Raw genomic sequence first — 20,959 nt, forward strand, 5'->3', positions numbered from 1 at the left:
ACCCAAGCAATTTTCTTTTCCTGTTTTTAGGGAGGCTGATGAGCTAACAGCAGAAGGGCAGATTTACAGATGAGTGGAGGTGGGAAATGTGAGAGGTTTTAGGTAGCTTTATTTTTAAAAAGCAATGCAATATCCAAGAGGAAATGTGAAGGAAGGAGCTGGGTATAAAAGACTGGAGGGGAAAGCTGTGAATGATTTGCAAGTCTAGTAACTAAAAATAACATGGATTAAGTCTTTTGACTGGGGAGATGAGGGGGAGAAGAGGGAAACCAAGCCCAGAGCCCATTACAATGGGCTGCAAGTCAGGCAGCAACACTGCCAGAGGGAGGGTTTCTCTGTGGACACCTTCCTGCCACCCAGGAGCACAGCTCGGGGGCAGTTCAGATGAGAAGTGCTGTGAAATGTGCTCTTCTGCATATGGGGTTTTTAAAAAAGAACTGGTTAGTGTAGTGTCATGAAGCCAATACAAGTCATGTCTACAAAAAAAAAAAAAAGGAGAAGAAGAAAAAGAAACACATTACTTGCCTGTGTAAAACAGCAAAACCCAGAGTCAGCAGAGGACTCCTCCACCCTGTGCCCTGCTCTGGTCCTGTCAACATGTTGTCCAAGTCCCGCAAAAGGAAGAAGACACTGTCCACCTTTAAAACACACCTTATTCCTCTTTAGGAACACAACCTTCCTTAGAAGTGTTTGGAGATCTCATCACATTATGGAGCAGAAAAGGCAATTCAGGGCCCCACTCCCGCACTCTCTAGGATTACAAATAGCTGTGGTTTGATCTTACCGAGTGGTGGCTCTGCATTCTGCCTCGTCTGCCCCTCTCTTTGGATCAGAAAAAAACCAAATTTATTAAACTATTCCAAGAACCTATGAGTCAGAAAATGCATCAGCCACACTTGTGTCTCCATATTGAAAATTTATAACTTAAAAAAAATGACAGTAAGGATGAGATTCCCCTGACTTCATTCGTAAAGGATTTCAGCATTTCACCATGTCACTCATGTTACATATTTGAAAGAACCCAACAACCCACAACAGCCTCTACTGCCAGACTTTTAGGATTTTTATAGATAAACAAAGCTCAGATTTTATCTTGAATTTCTCGGGTAAATTAAAGCTTGCAAAGAAGCAACAGTCCACAAGACATAGGGCAAAATTGCTATAAAGGGCTGTATGTCTACATTTACCACCAGATTAACAAATATTTGTTTGCAGTCACCTCTCTGCTATGTCAACAAAGTATGAAAATTGAAGATTTAAGTACTTGCCAAATACGCATTCAAGCAAATGTTAAAATGAAGGAATATATGCATTTGTAGTGTAACAGCATATGCAGATATTTCATACCAAGTAGATTTACTAGATTTGTAAAGGTGGTCAGAATAAAATATGCAACTTTGGGAAAGTGGAAAGAAAGTAAGAACAAGGAGTTCATATCAGGCATATTTGATTAAAGAAAAAAACCCCATTGACAGTAAAAGCAGTCAATTATGTTTCACAACGTACCTCCTAGACAGTAAGCAAATACACCACCACAATTACAGGAAATTGAGAAAAATGTTTAACAAAATTTTTGGCAAGTACATTAAAATTGCAGTTATATGACTTCAATTAAACTAGCAGAAAAGGAAGTACTCCAGTGACCATATTTTTAATAAAACATATCTTTAGTCCTCATATATTAGCCACTGAATTTGGGCTGGAGAAATGTAACTTCATACAAAGACTACAGTGAACTGCATAAAAATCTGTCTAATGGTTTTCCAGTTGCATTAGTCATGGGTATAATTCAGATGCGAGTTACAATTTCAATTTTAAATAAGTTTTAAGGGGGAAAAACTGTCTAATCAACTTCCTATAAGTTACACAAAAAGTAATTCAGGTAGTACATTAAAATTCTTACATGCATTGTTTTAGAAACGTTTCTATAGTTTTCTGTACCTTTCTCCCATGAAACAGAAATTTGGTTGTGCCAGATCCATGCCTACATCTATAGGAACTCCATTTCCCCATAATGCTGGTAAAGAGATGAAGATAGGGAACTACACATAGCACCTATCACCATACATTTCTCCCATACATCATTGTCTAGGAATGCAGGAAAGCTGTGTAAAAGGTGTGATGACTGGGATTAGCTTTTGTCAACAATCATCCTTCCTTCATCAGGTTACTTTAGCAGAAATGGTATCAGGCATCGTGCCCTGGGTGTGGAAGAGGAAAATGTCCCCTCTTCATCTACTTGACTCCTGGTATTCACTGGCTCTGGCACCTCCCCGTAGCAAATATTTTCTTACTTGGGAGAACAGGACTCTCAGGAGCACTTTGAGGCACAGTCCAAGCAGGAGACTTCCTGGTCTAACATGGCATGCAGACATGACCAAACATGAGCTCAGTGCACAAGACAATAGCAAAAGCAGGGACTGCTTTACTTACTCTATACCATAACCCATCTCTATAATGGTCATTGGAGCACAGCCTTTCCTGAAGACTATACCAACTACTTCAATAGAAGCAGGAGTTCAATTAACAATAACTGGCAACATCTTACACTGGTTGCAGTGGAAGCAACTGAAGTGGAAGAGGACAAGTTTGTCATTTGGCAAATTCACAGCACAGCCATTGCCTTCTGAAGATACCTGCCGTAAACACATAGATTGGGTAGCAGCTGATGTATAGATGTGCACCTCTGTGCTCAGCAGGGCATGAAGAGCTGACTAGTGATCATAGAATCATAGAATCATAGAATCAGCTGGGTTGGAAGGGACCTCCAAGATCATCAAGTCCAACCCTTGATCCACTACTGCTGCGGTTACTAGGCCATGGCACTGAGTGCCACATCCAGTCTCATCTTAAAAACCTCCAGGGACGGAGAATCCACCACTTCCCTTTCCAATACCTGATTACCCTCTCTGTAAAGAATTTCTTCCTAATATCTAACCTAAACCTCCCCTGCCAGAGCTTAAGACCATGCCCTCTTGTCTTGCTGATAGTTGCCTGGGAAAAGAGACCAACCTCCACCTGGATACAACCTCCTCTCAGGTAGTTGGAGAGAGTGATGAGGTCTCCCCTGAGCCTCCTCTTCTCCAGGCTGAACAACCCCAGCTCCCTCAGCCTCTCCTCATAGGACTTGTGATCGAGTCCCTTCACCAGCCTTGTTGCTCTTCTCTGGACCTGCTCCAGCACCTCAATATCCTTCCTGAACTGAGGGGCCCAGAACTGGACACAGTACTCCAGGTGTGGCCTCACCAGCGCTGAGTACAGGGAAAGAATCACTTCCCTGGAGCTGTTGGCCACACTGTTCCTGATCCAGGCCAGGATGCCATTGGCCTTCTTGGCCACCTGGGCACACTGCTGGCTCATGTTCAGCTTCTTGTCAATCCAAACTCCCAGGTCCCTCTCTGCCTTGCTGCTCTCCAGCCACTCTGTCCCCAGTCTGTAGCACTGTGTGGGGTTGTTGTGGTCAAAGTGGAGGACCCGGCACTTGGCCTTGTTGAACCTCATCCCGTTGGAATCAGCCCAACTCTCCAGCCTGTCCAGGTCTCTCTGCAGAGCCCTACTGCCTTCCAGGTGATCGACACACCTCCCCATCTTAGTGTCATCTGCAAATTTGCTGATGGTGGACTCAATCCCCTCATCTAAATCATCAATAAAGATATTAAATAGAACTGGGCCCAACACTGATCTCTGGGGGACACCACCAGTGACCGGCCGCCAACTGGATGCAGCACTGTTCATCAGCACTCTCTGAGCCTGGTCCTCCAGCCGGTTCCTAACCCATGATGAAGCAGGCAGGACCCAAACAGAGCCAGGAAAAGGTAAAAAACACATTTCTGAACAAGGAGAGAGAGCTTGTGGGTAAATGCTGAAAGAAACCCGGGATGTGAACAAAGAACCTGTTGACTATTTAATTCCTCCTGTGCCAGCAGAGATGAGACTTTGAAAATAAATAGACTGTAGTGTCAAGTAGAAGACCCCATCAGGCTTCTCTTCAAAACAGGGAAAAAAAATTGACTCCAGCGGTTTTAATTAAAAAGAGACACAACAGTTACCACTTCTGAAGTTTTTCAGAAGGAAGCAGTGAAATTCATTCATCAAAATCGACTACATCTCTAACTCCAGTGGGATCTCTACTGCTGTTAGGAGACTCAAAATACTATGTTTGGAAAGCTAACACTGCCATATGACCACCTTCTAAAGACCTTTCTCTATCACTGTCATTATTCAGTTCCCTCAATCTCCCTTTAGGGATGGAAGTCTCACATTCCCAGCACTAGAGTGTGAGGTGACTTTGGCACAGTGCTCCCCAGGGCTGAAGGAAGTCAGAACACCTGTGGCCTCAGCTGGGAAACGTCCCTCAGCCAAGCCATGCAGGAACTCATCTGGATTAGGAGCAAAGAGGCAGCACTGGCTAAGGCTCTGAAACTACTAGATATATACTAGCTGCTTCTTGCTCAAATTCAATGTACACAAGTATTAGTCCCGAGCAAGACAAGAACTTGCCACAGGCTTGAAATATTGGGAGAGGAGCACTGAGAAATAAAAGCAAAAACTATTAAAAAATTTACTTGAGGCAAGAAAACAAACTGTACTGCTTAAAATAAAATGTGACCATCTTAAATGATAATTTTAATAATTTTTCAATAATTTCATTTATTTGGTCCTAAGCCAATAGTTATTAAGTAGTTTTGGGAGAAGGTCATGTTGAAAGTATGAATTGAATTTAAACTATAATCATTCTTCAAATATTACGGAGTATTATCAAAATCCCAATTAATAGGCATAATTTGGGTCTACCAGCCACGTCCAAGGGTCACAGTGATATCATGATGAAGTGCTATTATATCATCACTGAAAAAAACTGCTTCAATAGTGTACTAGTATCTTGCTTTCACTAAACCAGTGGTCCATGGTAGAAGTACTGGCAGTATTTCTCACTGCACAATACAAACTTTATACTCTAGAATTCATATTTCAGAATGCTCACTTCAGCTTGAGGATCATATCACCACAGTTGTAAGATCAGTTATACTCTGGTAAACGCAGGCATAGTTTTTATGGCTACACAATGCACCACAGCTTTAAGACTCCCAGTAAGCAGTAAAAATTTTCTACGCGTGCATAGAGCCAATTGAGTTGGCTCTATGCACGTGTATTTGGTGGACAAGTCTAAGACTAAATTTATCTGAGTTCAAAACAATGTTAAACAAAGCCTCCACAATTCAAAACACAATGTTCACTCAAAACACAATCTATGGAATTGATTTTAAATAAAACTCATTAATTTGCTTCTCACACAATCTGCACACCTTGTTATTTTGCACACCTTTTTTTGTCATATTTAATGTGCCTAGTAAGATATCTGCATTAACCAATCTGCTATGGAGGGCAGTTTATGAAAGGCCTTTTGGTCATCTACAGGTTAGATGTGATGACCCAGAAGTCCTCTCCCAGCCTTCTGTTCCTGAAGAACACAGGTACAAGAAGAGCTGGACACAACAGCTGCCCACAACAGAGGGCATCAGCTCTGGCATTTCCCAGCTGAGAGAATGGCATTTCACCACAGGACACACAGCAAACACACAGAGGAAATCAAATATTTGCACAAGAAGAAAGTGATGAATTTCAGTCATGCATGAAGGGAAACCCAGTGAATAAGAATTACACAATGCCACCATGAACTTGCCCTTAAGAGACACAGAACAGTTTATTCTGAATGGAATAAAGTAGCAAACACAGTAGAGTAAGTTCTTTTTCTTGAAGGTGGAGGAAACAGACAATTTTCCAAGCATCATAAAAAAAGGATTAAACAACACTAAAAGAAGGCATAGACCTGGATTCTTCTGTTGAAGAATCCTATTTAGTTTACTTTTAAAAGAATAAAAATTTAAACGCACTTTGTTTTGAATTACAGACTGATATTCCAATCATTCCAAGGCTGGAAAATGAGAGATTAAAGGTTCAAACAATGCAAAATAAAGGAACTCACGGGGATGTCTGATGTTCACCACTGCAGTATGTGAGTGGCTAATCACATAACAGAGCTTCTCTACAAAGAGCTCTTCATCAAAGACTGAGACTGTTCAAGTGAAGAAATCCTTGTGTTGGGAAGTAGGGAAAGCTAGTTTATTATTTAAAGGCTGCCAGAGCTAAGAGCAGGAGCAGCAGATGATTTTAGTTTCTAATGAATATGTGGTGCATTCCTCTTGACCACAGGTTACAGTTCTGGAAAAAGAGAATAAGGAGAAAAAATAGATTCCATCTGATGAAGGGGAAAAAACAACCTTGGATATCAGTTGGACAATCTAAAAAGTCTGTTTTGAACTAGTTTTGAGGGGAAGCCCATATGGAAGTAAAACCAGCAGAAAACTACGGATCAAGCAGTAAGACTGGAATTCGCAGGCTGGAGATCAGAAATCACACTAGGTCACAGTAGACTGCGAACAGATGACAGCAGACCCAACTTTGAGAGTCTGGGTGTCTGAAGAACACAGGCTGTGCAATCACAGCTCCCTCTTGCACATACACTGGCCCTATATCATCTTACTTTATGGACAATCTCTCCCACCAAACACACCCTAGGTAGGCATATGTAGACCAAGTTCTTCCACAATAACACACTGTCTGCAGCCCACTTCTATCCCCAAGTCAGATGAAGCCCATGAGTAGAAAAAATTGGCCTTTCAGATCTCACACAGGGGAGGCTATGCAATCTAAGAGGAGGTAGGCTGAGCAAGTCCACACTGGTATTTTATCCATAGCATTACTGAAACAGAAATATCCAGGATACAGGCTGCCTTTTCCTCTTTCTCTCCTTATCTACATTTAGCACTGACAGAAGGAGGGTTTAGTTCCACTCCTACTTCTGCCAAGCAGAAATTCTGGAGGACCAAGACCAGCAAGCTCAGGGATGACAAACTGTTTGCTAGAATATCAGCTGCAGAAGAGTCCAGCTGATCAACAGGCCAAATTCCAGAACACAGTCACCTTGTCTCTTGGCTAGAATGATTCAAAGAACAGAGCATGGCTTTGATTCCCACAAACCTATTCTTGCAGTATACTACAGTGTACAGAGCCTCAGTGTCAAATGTTGCTTGACGAGACATATGGGCCCACAACATTTGAGAGGTCACTGTGGCTAAGCCAGACTTGACAGAGGTGTATCCCTGTAGTGATAAGACTGAAGTGTGTGCTTCTGCTGAACTGGATTATATTTGCCAAGGAAATGAGGTATCACAGTCCAAAGCAGATCCCAAGACCACAGCAACATAAAGGCAACATAATTAGGAAATCAGCCCTCCAGTGCAAAACTGGGAATGTACAAATGCACGGATGGTATGTACGTATCACTATTTGGTGAAAAAAGTCGAGCAGGACATAAATTTATTTAGAAAGAACATTCTAGGAAAAATACAACCCCACAGAAATATATACACTGAAAATATGAAATTATGTGAAGTTTATAATATCTTTATATGAATATCTTTATATGTAGATGAAAGGGAAAAGACTAGAGGCAGGATCATTGCCTAGATCCAGTCCTAGTTACAAGCTCTTGAGAGAGGAAATTGTCTTGAGAAGTCATCAAGGGTGAGGTAAGGGGTTGAGAAGTAGCCACTGTAAAAGCAACATGTAGAACATTAAAAGATTTAAGAACATGTTGAATTAATAGTTTGCTTAAAGGGCAGAGAAAATACCACAAGCCTATCTGTGACTTCATAAATCTTCATCTTCATTAACAGAGTGAAACCTATTAAGACAAAGTGAAAAGGAATTATTTCCTTCTAAGCTACCTAGATATGATATCTTACACTGAACTTTCATTCTATGATGATCATGAACATGCAGGCTCAAAGCACTTTCTAGATCATTGACTGATGTGTTGCTTTTGAAAGACTCCTGTGATGAAAGGAGGAATTTAGCAGAAAAACCTGAAAAGTATGAGTATTTGTGCTCAGAGAGATGGATAATACAGAAAATCCAGTTTAGACATCATACAAAACATCCTGGAAATATAATGCACTGAAAATATCTTAAAATTTAATATTTACCCAGATCCTTAATGAGTGATAATGCTTCCCATGATATAAATGCTCCACCACCGTCATCCATAGCTCCCTGCCCAACGTCCCAGCTGTCCAGATGTCCACTGACCAATACAATCTAGAAAAGGAGTTATGAGAAAACATATCTACATTAAAACACAAAATCAGAAAAGTTTGTTTAGCCTTTAAGCATTTTAATGATTTTGTCATAAAGTTGGCTTATTAGTTTAGAATGGGAGGAAAAAAAAATTTAAATAAAACTAAAATATTGTTCTCTAGTTTCTGAATATAAATCTGGGATGACCAACTGCACCCTACTGCTTCAAACCACTGCCTAATTCAAACTAGATACACTGTGAGAAATATTTAAATGAAACATTTTGCTTTGTACATTAAGAAAGTGCATACTTTCCAGAGATGCAGGATTACTACATTGCTGAATGGTGAAAATGTCTTTCATATTCCATCTGTTTAAGCCCTTAAGCATGAAGTTTGATTAACCTTATTTTTGGGTGCATAAGGAAGAAATATGAACTTAGACTGAAGCATTCCCAGAGGTTTTTGCTTTATTATACTGTTTTATCTATGCTGTTTGTCACAGAGGACCTCTAATTTATTACTGGATCCCCTATGTACTACAACGAGGTATTTTATAGTTCCATTAGTCACAAGGATATTTTAAATGGTTATTTAAAACATGATAGCAAGTCTAAGATTCATTTTCTGCAAAAAAGGCTAGAGTAGAGAATAGTAGTATACACATCTCCAGGAACATCCACTTTCAGATCTGAACTTTTCAAATGTTGGCAAGCAGCACCACAGCAATACCAGAAGTGAGACAGTTCCCTGCCTGGACCTGAAGCTGAAGGGCCAATGGATCTATGATTGCAATGGAGAGGTCAAGGAGAGACAAAAACTCTGAGCTGAGCAGGCAGTGTGGTAAAATGATGCAATAGCACAAAAACAAGAGCAGGAGCCACTGTATGGCCCCAATAGTCTTTGAAGAACTGATACCAGTAAAAACTACCCTTGGGATAGAGTGGAAGTGCTCAACCTATGACAGCTCAGCACTAAGGAAAAACTGAAGGAGACCCTGGAGCATCCACCTGTGTCCTGCCCAGAACTAGCCATACAGGAAGGGATGCTTCCTACTCCTTGGTTGGCTGACGTCAAACAAGAACTAACTTGCGGTCCAAACGTTAAGATCTCTATTTTCCTCTTCATAAGAGAGAAATCTTAGTGTGTTTTCATTCGCTATGAAAAATAATGGACTAACAGATCATGGCAAGACAAAAAGTATCAAGTCCTCATCAAACAACAGTGGTTTTTCATCTAAGTACAAAATGACCCTCAGATTAGCTCAGTTGGTTAGAGCCTCGTACTAATAACGCCAACAGGCATTAATGCAAACAGAGTTTGATCCCTTTATGGGCTATTCAGTTAAGAGTTGGACTCAATGATCCTTGTGGGTCACTTCCAACTCAGAACAGCCTGTGAAATCAGGTAACATAACTAAAATACCCTTAGTATTAAACAAGGGCCATGAGAAACTACTAGTCATATCTGCTGTACTGCCATGAGTCCAATCACAATACACCAAACCCCTTTAGATTTAGAAGATACACTGTGAGATGTTTATAAATGTGTGTGTTATAAAAAAACCAGAAAGAGTAACGCCTTAGAAGCAGGAAAAGCTTGTCACTTGTCATCAAAATCTGAAGAGCAGCTTACTCTTTTCTTCTCAGATGTCTCAACTTTCTCTTCTGCTTATCCAGCCTTAACATTTTTTTCCAGCACAGACTGATTTTCTTGGTAGTAGATAGACATGCTGCAACCTTTATTCCAAAACCTCCCCTCCTTCAAAAGTGCTTAAATTTGGATGACAAGTCCCTCTGCAAAAGCCTCAGAATTACACAGTGATATTCCTGCGATTTAACATCATGTTCCTCTCAGGCCCAGCATGAAAGACTGCAAACAGCATGTTTTCCAGGGACATTGCCCTGCAGTAGAAGTACTTAATCTGCAGCAGCCCTCTACTACAAGCAATATAGTTTGAAACCAGATCATCTGAGAAAAGCCATGCCAGCTTTAGGGGTACAAACCTTTCTGTAATGAGAGCAGAGAAGTGCTCACTGTGGTACTTCTTGCTCTTTTGTTTTCTTATAAGGGAAGACTAAGTGCGCGCGCACACACACACGCACACGTGCACTTGCAGGTGGTGAAGGCGACACATGAATGAACTCTGCTTTGTGTTCATTCATGCATGTGCAGCCCCACTGCAACTAGCCTATGGAGGACAGAGCTCAAACACCACCCCTGACGCAGACTCAATGCAGTCCACTCAATAAGGAATTTGCAAATAATAATAATTTTTTTTAAAGAACAGAAGAGGCTCTGAGTGAAAGCCCAATTGTCTGTGGTATAAAGGACGTCTATTTTGCAACTTCAAAATCAACATGTGGTTTGTTTGTTCTTAAAGCAAAAATTGGTTTTAAGAAGATAACTATTCTGTCTCCTGGGAAACAGAGCTTCAAGATGAAGTGAATTATTTAGAACGAGCTTGTAAACTCATTGAGAGAGAACCAAGTTTACAACAGAAGTGATGCCTTATCTTTAGCAGGGAAAGAATACCTCAGTAACGCTGTTCCCTGGCAGCAGTCTCAACATCAGTGTCTGAGAGGGAATTACTCCTTGTTTCTGTGGAACAACACATATTGCAACAGCAAGAAATTCTGAATCAGAAGAAGGTGCTGTAATCTCATTTGGTGTTACAAACTCCAGTCATAAAGCATCTTTACCAACTCCAGAACATTACACCAAAACAGATCAAAGTTCAAGTGGATTGAGAAAGTCGGATAATTTTATGGATGAACTTTGACTTAAATTTACTGAATCTGTTGCCAAGTGCAACTACATAAATACAACCATCGTACTTCTATCTGAAACTTTTTTGAGAACATTTTTTTTAAACTATCATATTTTTGTAGCAGCTGCAAAAATGAAAGTTTCACTGATCATGCTGATAGTCATAGACATTCTTAAAAAAAAAGTCTATCCTGACCATTTTCCAAATATTTGGTTTGGGCTACAAAAAGGTTAAGAAAGATTTGTGTGTTTCTGCACCTGCCTTTAAGAAAACATTAACTGCCCCCAGTTAAACTGCAATTGGATTAAATCCTGCCCTAAATGTAAATCAGGAACATTACCACATTCGGTGGATTTTATTTTGTATATATAAAGATATTTCTTCAAATTAGTTTCTAGCTTTGGTGTCCAAATAATATGACTTCACTGGACTGCTCCTTTTATTAGATTTTACGCACATTAGGGATGGTTCTTAAATAATCAGTCTAGCTGTCTCAACTAATTTACAGCCCTAAAGATATAGTGAAGTTCAGAAAGAAAAAAATGATTAAAACAACAACTGTCTTTTCTACTTAATATGCAGTGTAGTAAGTCTTAACTTCCAGGCTTCTGATTAAATGATAGATCTGCACATGAAACAGAAGTGACTCACTTAGCTGCACAAGAATCCAACCCTATTATTGCTAAAAAGCTGATTAACCTTTAAAGAACCCCTGTGTCACAATATACAGTAAACTCTTTAAAGCCGAATCTTTACTTAGTAGAAGTGATTGAAAATAAAGTGTTCTTGGAAAGTACTGCAATCAAATCTCCCTGTTTGAAGTGAATCTCAAAACCGCTGAGTAGTTAAATAGCATGGGCTGATATCATTTACAGCATATAAGACAGTGAAGGAGAAAATTAGTCTGAAAATAAATTATTACTGATAAAGGAATTGTAGTAAAGGTAACGAGACACAGAAACTATATAAGCATTCAAAAGATAACCAAATATTGAAATTACTACCATTTTCATATTAAATGTTGGATTTTAAGACTTAGCATTTCCATATTGAAGTCCTCCAGAATCTTTTATTTCCTGTTTCCTGAGCTGTAACATTTCAGAAATAATACCACTCTTCATAATACCCTATTTTGAATAAAGGATTTTAATTTATATATTTCAACTCCCTTCTAGAAGTTTTAAGAGGAAAACTCATAACAGTAACTACCTCTAAACAAAACCAGGCATAACTGAAATTAGCACCCTTGCATAAAGATGTTGTAGCTGCTTTTTTCCTAGTTCAAACATTAGCAAAGAATCTCTGCAATAGCCCTGTATGAAAGCTGAAATGGCATCTGAGCTGACGTGCAGAGAGAGACACTCTTTTTTCCACACTTACCAAAGGAAGACTTCCCCTACACATGTAGTAGATAATTTCATAATCTAGAATATTTGTATTTATATATTTTTCACTTTAGGGATATATAGGATTTCACATTTTTACAGATCTATCAATATCCCCAAATGTTTTGTCTTTGAAATTCCTTTTCTCAGTAAGAAAATTAATCTCAGCAACAGAATTAATCTCAGCTAAAATAAACACTAGCGTCCAATGCTATTTCTTTCACTGAGGCATTTACAAGAACTGTCCTACTTGTATACTGTGATACTATGCAATACCCCTTCCAAAACTGTAAAAATAGTAGATCTTTCTAAAAAAAATTACAACTATTATTTCTTCTCAAGAACACTAGAGGATCCCTCACTAAGTCAGAACCATGCCTCACTAGCACTGCCTTAGAGCATTCTGATGACCTAAAATGACCTGAAAGACACTCTGAGTAGCCACCTCTCAACTGTCCTCAAGAAAATAGACTTGATTTTAAAAATTCTCCAAGAAGATTGCTGATGGAAGCAAGCCAAAACAACCCTTAGATGGCTGTAATAACAGCAGAGGACTACAACACAGGAGGCTTCAAAACCTAACACTTATGTCCCTGTGCCAGACACCAAGCATTAGGGAACACTTGAAGTTGGAAAGGACCTCTGACTGTACTTTGACTTCCATGTTCTGCTCACAGTAGAGTCAACTTGTATCTGATCAGCCAGAGTTTTGTCCAGTCAAGTTCTGAAAATTTCCTATGATGGAGATGCCACAACCTCTCTGGACAAACTGCTTCAATGTTTACTCTTAGGAAAATATTTTTTCTAATACCTACTATAATACAAGCCTTTGTAAAATGTGACCTACTGGGTCACATTCACTGCAGCATTCAAAAGTCAAACGGGATTTTGAATGCTGTCAGCTCACAAACTTGCCTCATGAACCACACGTTCAGATGCTTTTATTATTCATCATCACCAGTTGAACACGATGGAAATGAAATTTTTGCCTCTTACCACACCATTGTCCCTCACCACTATGCATACTAAAAGAAGTGCTGATCATATAATCAGTTCTCCCAAAACTGTCTCATCATCCCACTTCTACAGTCACAATGATCTATCAGATCAACTATCAGGCAACTAGTGATGCCTCTTGTCCTTGCTACTCTACAGTGGGAGGTGCCTCCACGCCTTTCTGTTGTGATGGCAAAAACTTCCTCCTCTCACAGTCAGAGACTCACAGGCCCATGTTCACAGTTGTAACTCCAGCCCATGACAAAGGCTCTTCTGATGCCACCCTTTTATTCCACAAATCTACACATAGGCCAGGTTCTTGCCATTTCTTCCACTGCTGCCTAAAGGATTTGTCTAGTGTGCTAAAACACTCAATCTTTCATTTGATTACTGTAATCCTTTTTTATTTCTATGGCTTATCCTGCACTCTTGGCACCTGCACAAGTTTTCTCAGAATTTTGCTAAGATTATCCTTTTGTTTGTCACGGGTCTTTGTTAAGATTCTTATTTGTTACTAATTTTTTGAATGTGTACATAATATTTTTATTCCTCTTTCCTGTACACGTTTTTCCCCTCTTAAGCTGCACAATAAACTTCTCAATGCAGCACTAACTTCAGGCATTCCCAGAAGCGCAGGAACCCACTGTGGATGTAGGAATTTACGACAAAGTGATGGCTAAAACACTAGAACATAAAGTATGGGGAATTGCAGGAGGGTGAGAGGTGCTGTTGTCTCCTTGGGTTCCCAGAGACGTGGTGGGTGGCTCGCGTGGCCAGGCGCCTGCAAATGATGGCTGCAGGATGGAAGGGTGATGAGGGGACGCTGCCCTTTGCGTGACAGCAGTGAGATCTCCCGGAGCTCTGTTTGGGGACTGGTTGATGAGCCAGCTAGGAGGTTCTGGGTCAGGATTAGGAGGCAGACCAATGTGGGTGGCACTGCAGTGTGTCTGCTACAGATAGCCTGAAGAGGAGGAAGTAAGTGAGGCTTTCTGCAGACAAACGCAAAAAAGTCCCATATTTTCAGGCCCTGATCCTCATGGGGCACTTTAACCACACTGAGATATCTGCAGGGCAGAAGCACACAGCAGGGGATGAGCAATCCAGGAGGTCTCTGGAATACACTGATGACAACTTCCTCACAGAGGTGATCAAGCAATCCCTGAGGGAGATGCTCTGTTATACTTACAAACAAGGAAGAAGTGACTGGGGATGTGAAGGTCTGTCGTGCACATAAGATGGTGGAGTTCAGGATCTTGAGAGGAAGGATGTAGGCAAGTGTCAGGATTTCAGCCCTGGTCTTGTGGAGAGTTTAGCCCGTTCAAGGAACTGCTTGTAAAAATCCTACAGGAGACAGAGTTGGAAAGGAAAAGAGTCCAGAAGAGATGGCTGATTTTCAAGGATCGTGCTGGGCCTGACCAGGTGGAAAGGAGTTTGGCAGAGAAAGACCTTGGGGTCCTGGTGGACAGCTAGTTGACCACGACCCAGCAGTGTGCCTGTGCCATAAACAAGGCCAACAGCACCCAAGCTGCATCAGGCAGAGTGTTGCCACTAGGTCAAGGAAGGGTGATCCTTCCTCACCACTCAGCACAGGAGAGACACGTCTGGGAGCTGTGTCCAGCTCTGAGATCCCTAGAACAAGAAGGACATGAATATACTGGAGTAAGGGCCACAGAGAGGATGAACAGGCCAGAGTGTCCAACAGAGCTGGGACTGGAGAAAATAATGTGCATAAATACTTGATGGCAGATGGAAAGAAGAGGGAGCCAGATTCTTGTCAGTAGTACTCACTAACAGAACAAGAGGCACCAAGCAGAAACTGAAATAGAAGAAATTCCACTTAAAAATAATAAAAAAACCTTTTTTACTACAAGGGTTATAGAACATTGGAACTGGTGTCCAGACAGGCTGTGGGGTTTCCATTCTTGGAGTTATGCAAAACCCAAGTCCTACACAACCTGCTCTAGTTGATCTGGCCTTGAGCACAGGGTTGGGACTACATGATCTCCAGAGGTCTTTTTTTGTAATTATGACACTCATTCAAACGAATAATGAATGAATACTTCACATTTTCTTATAGATCTCTATATATTCTATATTTCCTTTGGCTCTGAAAATTTCATTACAGACACAAAAAGCAGAATGCAACTTGGAATTAAATTCTACCAAACCCCAGTATGTCCTTCAAGATGCAGACAGATAAAGTACAACTGTAATCTTCAATACAGTATTTTACTGGAAGACAAAAGACCTCTTTTCTACTTAGGGTAGTCAAAATCATAATAAAAACTAAAGTTGGTATGAAATCCATTTTATGAAATAATTTTCAATTTTTTTCTAATAGTTTTATTAACTGATACAAGAACCCACAGAAACAGGACATTACTTGGCTTGCAACATGAAAAAAGTCTTTATCTTACAATGACTATAAAATAACTGCTTTGTATATTGTATGAAACTTGTCTTCAAAGTATTAACATAATTTTCAGATTACAAGTCTTCTTTCACCAATGATAGTCCCTTCAGTTTCTTTATGTTTCTGATAATTAAAACAACATTTATATTTAGGCTTAAACGTGTACTTAGAAAAACATTTATTCCTCATTTCTACATTCAAATTAGTTAATGATATTGTGTTGATCTCTTTGTCAGTAAAATGGACTACACAACTGTTTATTATGTAGGGATATAGTGAAGATTAACATTCATTCTTATGAAAGCTTTCATGGAAAATACTAAGAAACAGAGACTTAAAACCCCTGTATTATGTTGAAATTATCAGAGCTGTACATCTTTATACAAACAAAAATTCAGTCCACAATTTCTATTCACAGCCCCACAGAAACCAGAGTGTCATATTCACAGACACACAGCTAAGTACTTGCAAATAACAGTGACACATTTCCCTACTCAATTCCCATTAGTGTATCTCAAAAACACAGAGTTTTGATACAAAACAATAGCTCACCCCTCATGTTTATGTGTCCTTAATTTTTTTGTTTATATGCTCCTGTGAAACTTAAAGTGTGTTTGACACAAGTTTTCACCAAGACGGAGAAGAGGCTGATTTTTCAAACTCAAGCAATGTCTGAAAAGACCAGACGAGACAACTTTGTCAGGATGATTTCCAGGGTGGATTTTCTGCTCAAAGTCAAAAGAGATTTGGTTTATTGGAAGCAGTAATATGAAGGCTCTGGAATGCATTTGTAGTGCAGGGGACTTGGGTAAACCTGGTGGAAAGTACAGATGTGGCAAAACAAGAAAAAACAGTGGTAATGCACTCCAAGATGTTTGGCATACCACAAGGCTGAAAGGCCATTCAAGGACGAGTCACCTGGGCACTGTATGTCTGCTGCCTGTTGCATCCTTTAAAATAGATGCACAAGTGTCCCCAGAGAAGGGCAACGGAGCTGGTGAAGGGTCTGGAGCACAAGTCTGATGAAGACAGGTTGAGGGAGCTGGGGTTGTTTAGCCTGGAGAAGAGGAGGCTCAGGGTGGACCTTATCACTCTTTAACTCCCTGAAAGGAGGTTGTAGCCAGGTGGGTGTTGGTGTCCTCTCCAAAGTAATAAGCAATAGGACAAGAGGAAATAGCCTCAACTTGTGCCAGGGGAGGGTTAGATTGGACAGTAGGAAAAATTTATTCACCAAAAGGTTTGTCAGCCATTGAAACAGGTTGCCCAGGGAAATGGTGGAATCACCATCCCTGCAGGTATTTAAAAGACATGTAGAAGTGGTGCTTAGGGACACAGTTTAGTGGTGGACTTGGCAGTGCCAGGTTAACAGTTGGACTCAATGATCTTAAAGGTTTTTCCAACCTAAGTGACACAAACCAGTGCTTCCCTTGCACAGAACGGACAGTAGATGGATAACTCATAGCTCTGGACAAACCCAGGAGAAAAGTGAAAAATAGGTCAACTGCACTAAGAGAAAGGGAGGAAATACACAGGTTCCCTGTCCTGCCTATTTCCAAAATCATGGTGTGATTACCACAGGTAGGGGACCAGGAAATGGAAGTTATTTCATTTGGAATTTGTTCAGTTTATGTGAAACATTTGAGTATTCATTAGGAGGGACATGCAGAGTGATTACAGCATTCATCCCAAAAGTGGGAGAGCTGAGAATCAAGCTGAGCCGCGCTTTCCACATGGGTCTCCACCTCCTCTCTATCAGGTGCCTAAGGAATGGCAGCAGGTTGGTATGATCTCCGACATTTTCACAGGCACAAATTTCTTCATGTCCTCCATGGAAAGAGAAACTTTTTGAGCTTGTGAAAATGTTCAGAGCAGATTTTTTTTTTCCCATGTCCAGCTCCAGACAGGAAATCAGAAAGAAAAACACTAGAAACACCAGCATGGTCCAGGTTATACAGACAGGTTTGTTTTGATGTGGGTTTCTGTCTACTTGGACTTAACATCAAATTTATGTCCCTAGGCCACTCCAAATCTGTCAGTACTAACTAACACTCCCTGTCACTTCACCTTAGACTTAAATCCCTGACCTTTATCTGAAAGGTTGTGTGCCTCATTACCAATGTCACCTCCCTCTAGTTTCTCTTCCTATGGCTGCAAGTTAAAGTAACTTATTTACTTGTAACTATCCCTGTGCTCCCCAGTTTCACACACAACTGAGGAATGTATGCTCACAGAAATTCTAACATCTACGTAGCACTGGCTAACAAGCTGTCAAACAAACTGATATTAGACATTAGTCTAACCTCCAAGATAGGCATCTAAAATACTCTATACTAATTCAGTCTCCACAATCCTGACACCGAATGCAATAATGGTTCTTGGATTTTTTAATGAAACCTTGTGTCATACTCAAAGTATTACTGGTGTTCTACTTGTACTTCATTTCATATCTGCTTTTGTTGAAATGAATTTAATTTCTCCTTCAGGCACTGTTTTCACAGGCTCTTATTCTAATTTTATTAGGTTTTGTGTCTTTAACTTTCAAAATTAAACACAGTGGTTATCACAGTAGTACACAAAACTGATTATATGTCGTGAATTAATAAGCTTTAAAGGCATGTTTAGTTAAGATTTTATCAGGGTTGTACCTGCTTAAAATTTTTAATAGTTGAATGGTAAAGAAACTTATTCTATCCTTTAAGTAAACTGCTGACAAGATTACACAGAGAGAAATAGGGACGTGAAGAACAAGATTCTCCTAATGCAACCACTCTAGTCATTGTTATCAGATGTAACTGCACGAAAAATCTGGTTCATTTTTTTATCTTTTGAGTGCATTCAGCAATTTTTATTCCCACATTAGTGGGAATTAATAACACAATAATTTCAGAATAGTTGATAGGAATCTGTAGTTATCTCTTAAATTTTCTCCTCCCACTGACATCTTACAAAATTTACTACTGACTTTCCGAGTCATGCTTGGATGCTTCATTCCTGCTGAAAGACAAAAAGATGCTCAAATGTTGGCCAGTAGTTCTTATGTCTATCACATTCTTCTCAAGAGACTGAAGTCTTTATGCAGTTCAGTTTTTGTCCATATAAGACAGGGACAGACCAAAGGGAATGTGAGTTGCCAGTTCGTTCAAAGGTGACAACATTGCGAGGGCATTTTAATTATGGCTTTTAAAAAGCGTTGATTGCAAAGTAAAGTCAGAACAAGTATGAAACTTGACCATTTATTTGACTGATCTTCAACAGTAAGCAAAAGTGTTTACCTGGATTTTGCATCTTACAGATGAAAAAAAATTCAAATTAACTTGTTCTACTACTAAGAGCAAAAAAAGGCAAAATTACTCTGCTAGTGGGCTGCTACTCCTGCCGTACTGAAATACATGTAAGACACTCTCTTGGAAAAAGCTGTTCCAAAGAACATGTCCTCTGCAATGCATGTATGCCCATAACACATAAGTTGCACGTTCATTTTCTGAAACTACCTACGTTCACATAACCCAGAGAGTAGTTGCAGATCTCACTCTAGTAATTAACTTTTACTCTTTCCAGCTGCAGGACTTTCAATATTAATCTACCCTATATCCTATTACACCATTATAATTGTAACTGAGCCACACATAAGGAAAATAAACACTGAACTGAAATATTTCTAGCACTTTGCTTGCAAACTTTGCAATCTAACAAGCAACATTACACTTTCTATTCCACACAGAGTTATTCTACATGTTCCAGTAAACATGTTTCTCAAAAGTATAAAGCTAACTAATGTTTTATTTCTTTATAAATACACAAGGAAAGAAGTTAATAGAAACTGTAAAGAAGTCAAATGATGTAAAGAGAAAGCTGTAGATAAAAAGTCTCCACAATTCTGTAGAAAGGGCTGACTCCAAGTATGTCAGCAGAACTCCCCATGACTTGTTGCCACTATGATCAAAACAGCACAGGTTTGAGGTGAAGAAATTTATATCAACTGCTGCCTGGGAACAGATATTAGCTAGAATTGTTGTAATGTTACTCTGAGCATGTAACCAGTGAAAGTAAAAATGAGTACCAAAAATTCAAAAAACACACACCAACACCTACAAAGAAGTGTGCTAGATTGCCTCTACAGAGATCTCTACTGAGCTACAGCAGATCCTTGTACTACGGATACAATCACTTCAAATTGTCCTGAGGAAACACTTAGAAACAAAACCAGTCTGGAAAATCAGGCTGTAAATATATTGCAGAAAAGCTTTATAAGTGGTTATGAGAGACCTGAGTTTCCTCTGGGAAGAACAGCAAAACACAATAAAGGCTCAAGGTACATCGAACATGAACTGCACTGGCAAAGAATGGGTGTTAAATAGGTTTCTTATGCAATAACCAAAGTAGCTCTAGAGAATGCCAAGGCTTTTTCCATCACAAGGGTGCCTTGGCATCCCCACATGCCACCTTCACAATAGCTGCCATAACAGCATCTGGGACCTTCCTTTGCTTGCTCTGCAGACAATCTTGATCATCTGTTGCACCTCTGTGTTCACACTGGTTCTCACGAGCAAGAAAAGCCTAAGTATCAGGTTGTAACTAAAATCTCCCTTCAATCCTCCCCACTCCCAGTTTTTAAACTTCAGTTGGAATCCAGACTCCAGTACAGCTGACAAGTGTGTCAGTCACCTTCAGTGGATCACTGTGGCTACCGGGCAAATCAAAAGAGGGAGTACTTCCCTCCTCAAGATGTTCCTTTCCTCTCCCACAGCCCAACTCAGGCTGAATCAGAGCAACTTTATCTGAAAGACAGGAAAATGAATAATCATAGTAAGGACAGAGGGGAGAGGGCAACCTCCATTTGGCAACCCAAGATAGAAATATGCAGGGATTTTATCACATTCCTGGAAAGCTACTCTATCATTCAGTTTCAATCTTTTCTGTTGCCTCTCCAATATTCAACTCCAATTTCCTCAGTCCTAAAAGCCTACTTATTGACAACTTGACCACCGTGGAGGACACGGAGAAGAAAACAATTCATAAAGCACTATTCATATTCAGAACTGCATAGTGGGCCATACCTCTTCAGGTATGACGTGTACGCATTCTAACCAGAAAATGTAACATTTGAAGTACCCTTAAATGTCCCACAAGTTATTAAATCTTTAGTTTTCTGAATCTAATCTCAGATCATCAAAGACTTAAATCAACAACAACTTATATATAAAGAGATGCACGTTTTTCAATACGAGAAAATGCATGCACTTACAAAGTACAACAG

General features: G+C 39.9%; 1 protein-coding gene across 2 annotated transcripts in view; it reads right to left on the reverse strand.

The window, feature by feature from the left end:
* Positions 1–20,959, reverse strand: part of CPQ (carboxypeptidase Q) — a 154,551-nt gene that overhangs the window by 51,582 nt on the left and 82,010 nt on the right. For both annotated transcript variants that reach the window (XM_032706580.1, XM_032706589.1), the window contains exon 5: positions 8,049–8,160. In XM_032706580.1, the coding sequence (XP_032562471.1) occupies positions 8,049–8,160 (112 nt within the window). The remainder of the gene's footprint in view (positions 1–8,048; positions 8,161–20,959) is intronic.

Source organism: Chiroxiphia lanceolata, chromosome 1 (assembly GCF_009829145.1).
Source record: "Chiroxiphia lanceolata isolate bChiLan1 chromosome 1, bChiLan1.pri, whole genome shotgun sequence".
In the NCBI taxonomy this organism is placed as follows: domain Eukaryota; kingdom Metazoa; phylum Chordata; class Aves; order Passeriformes; family Pipridae; genus Chiroxiphia; species Chiroxiphia lanceolata.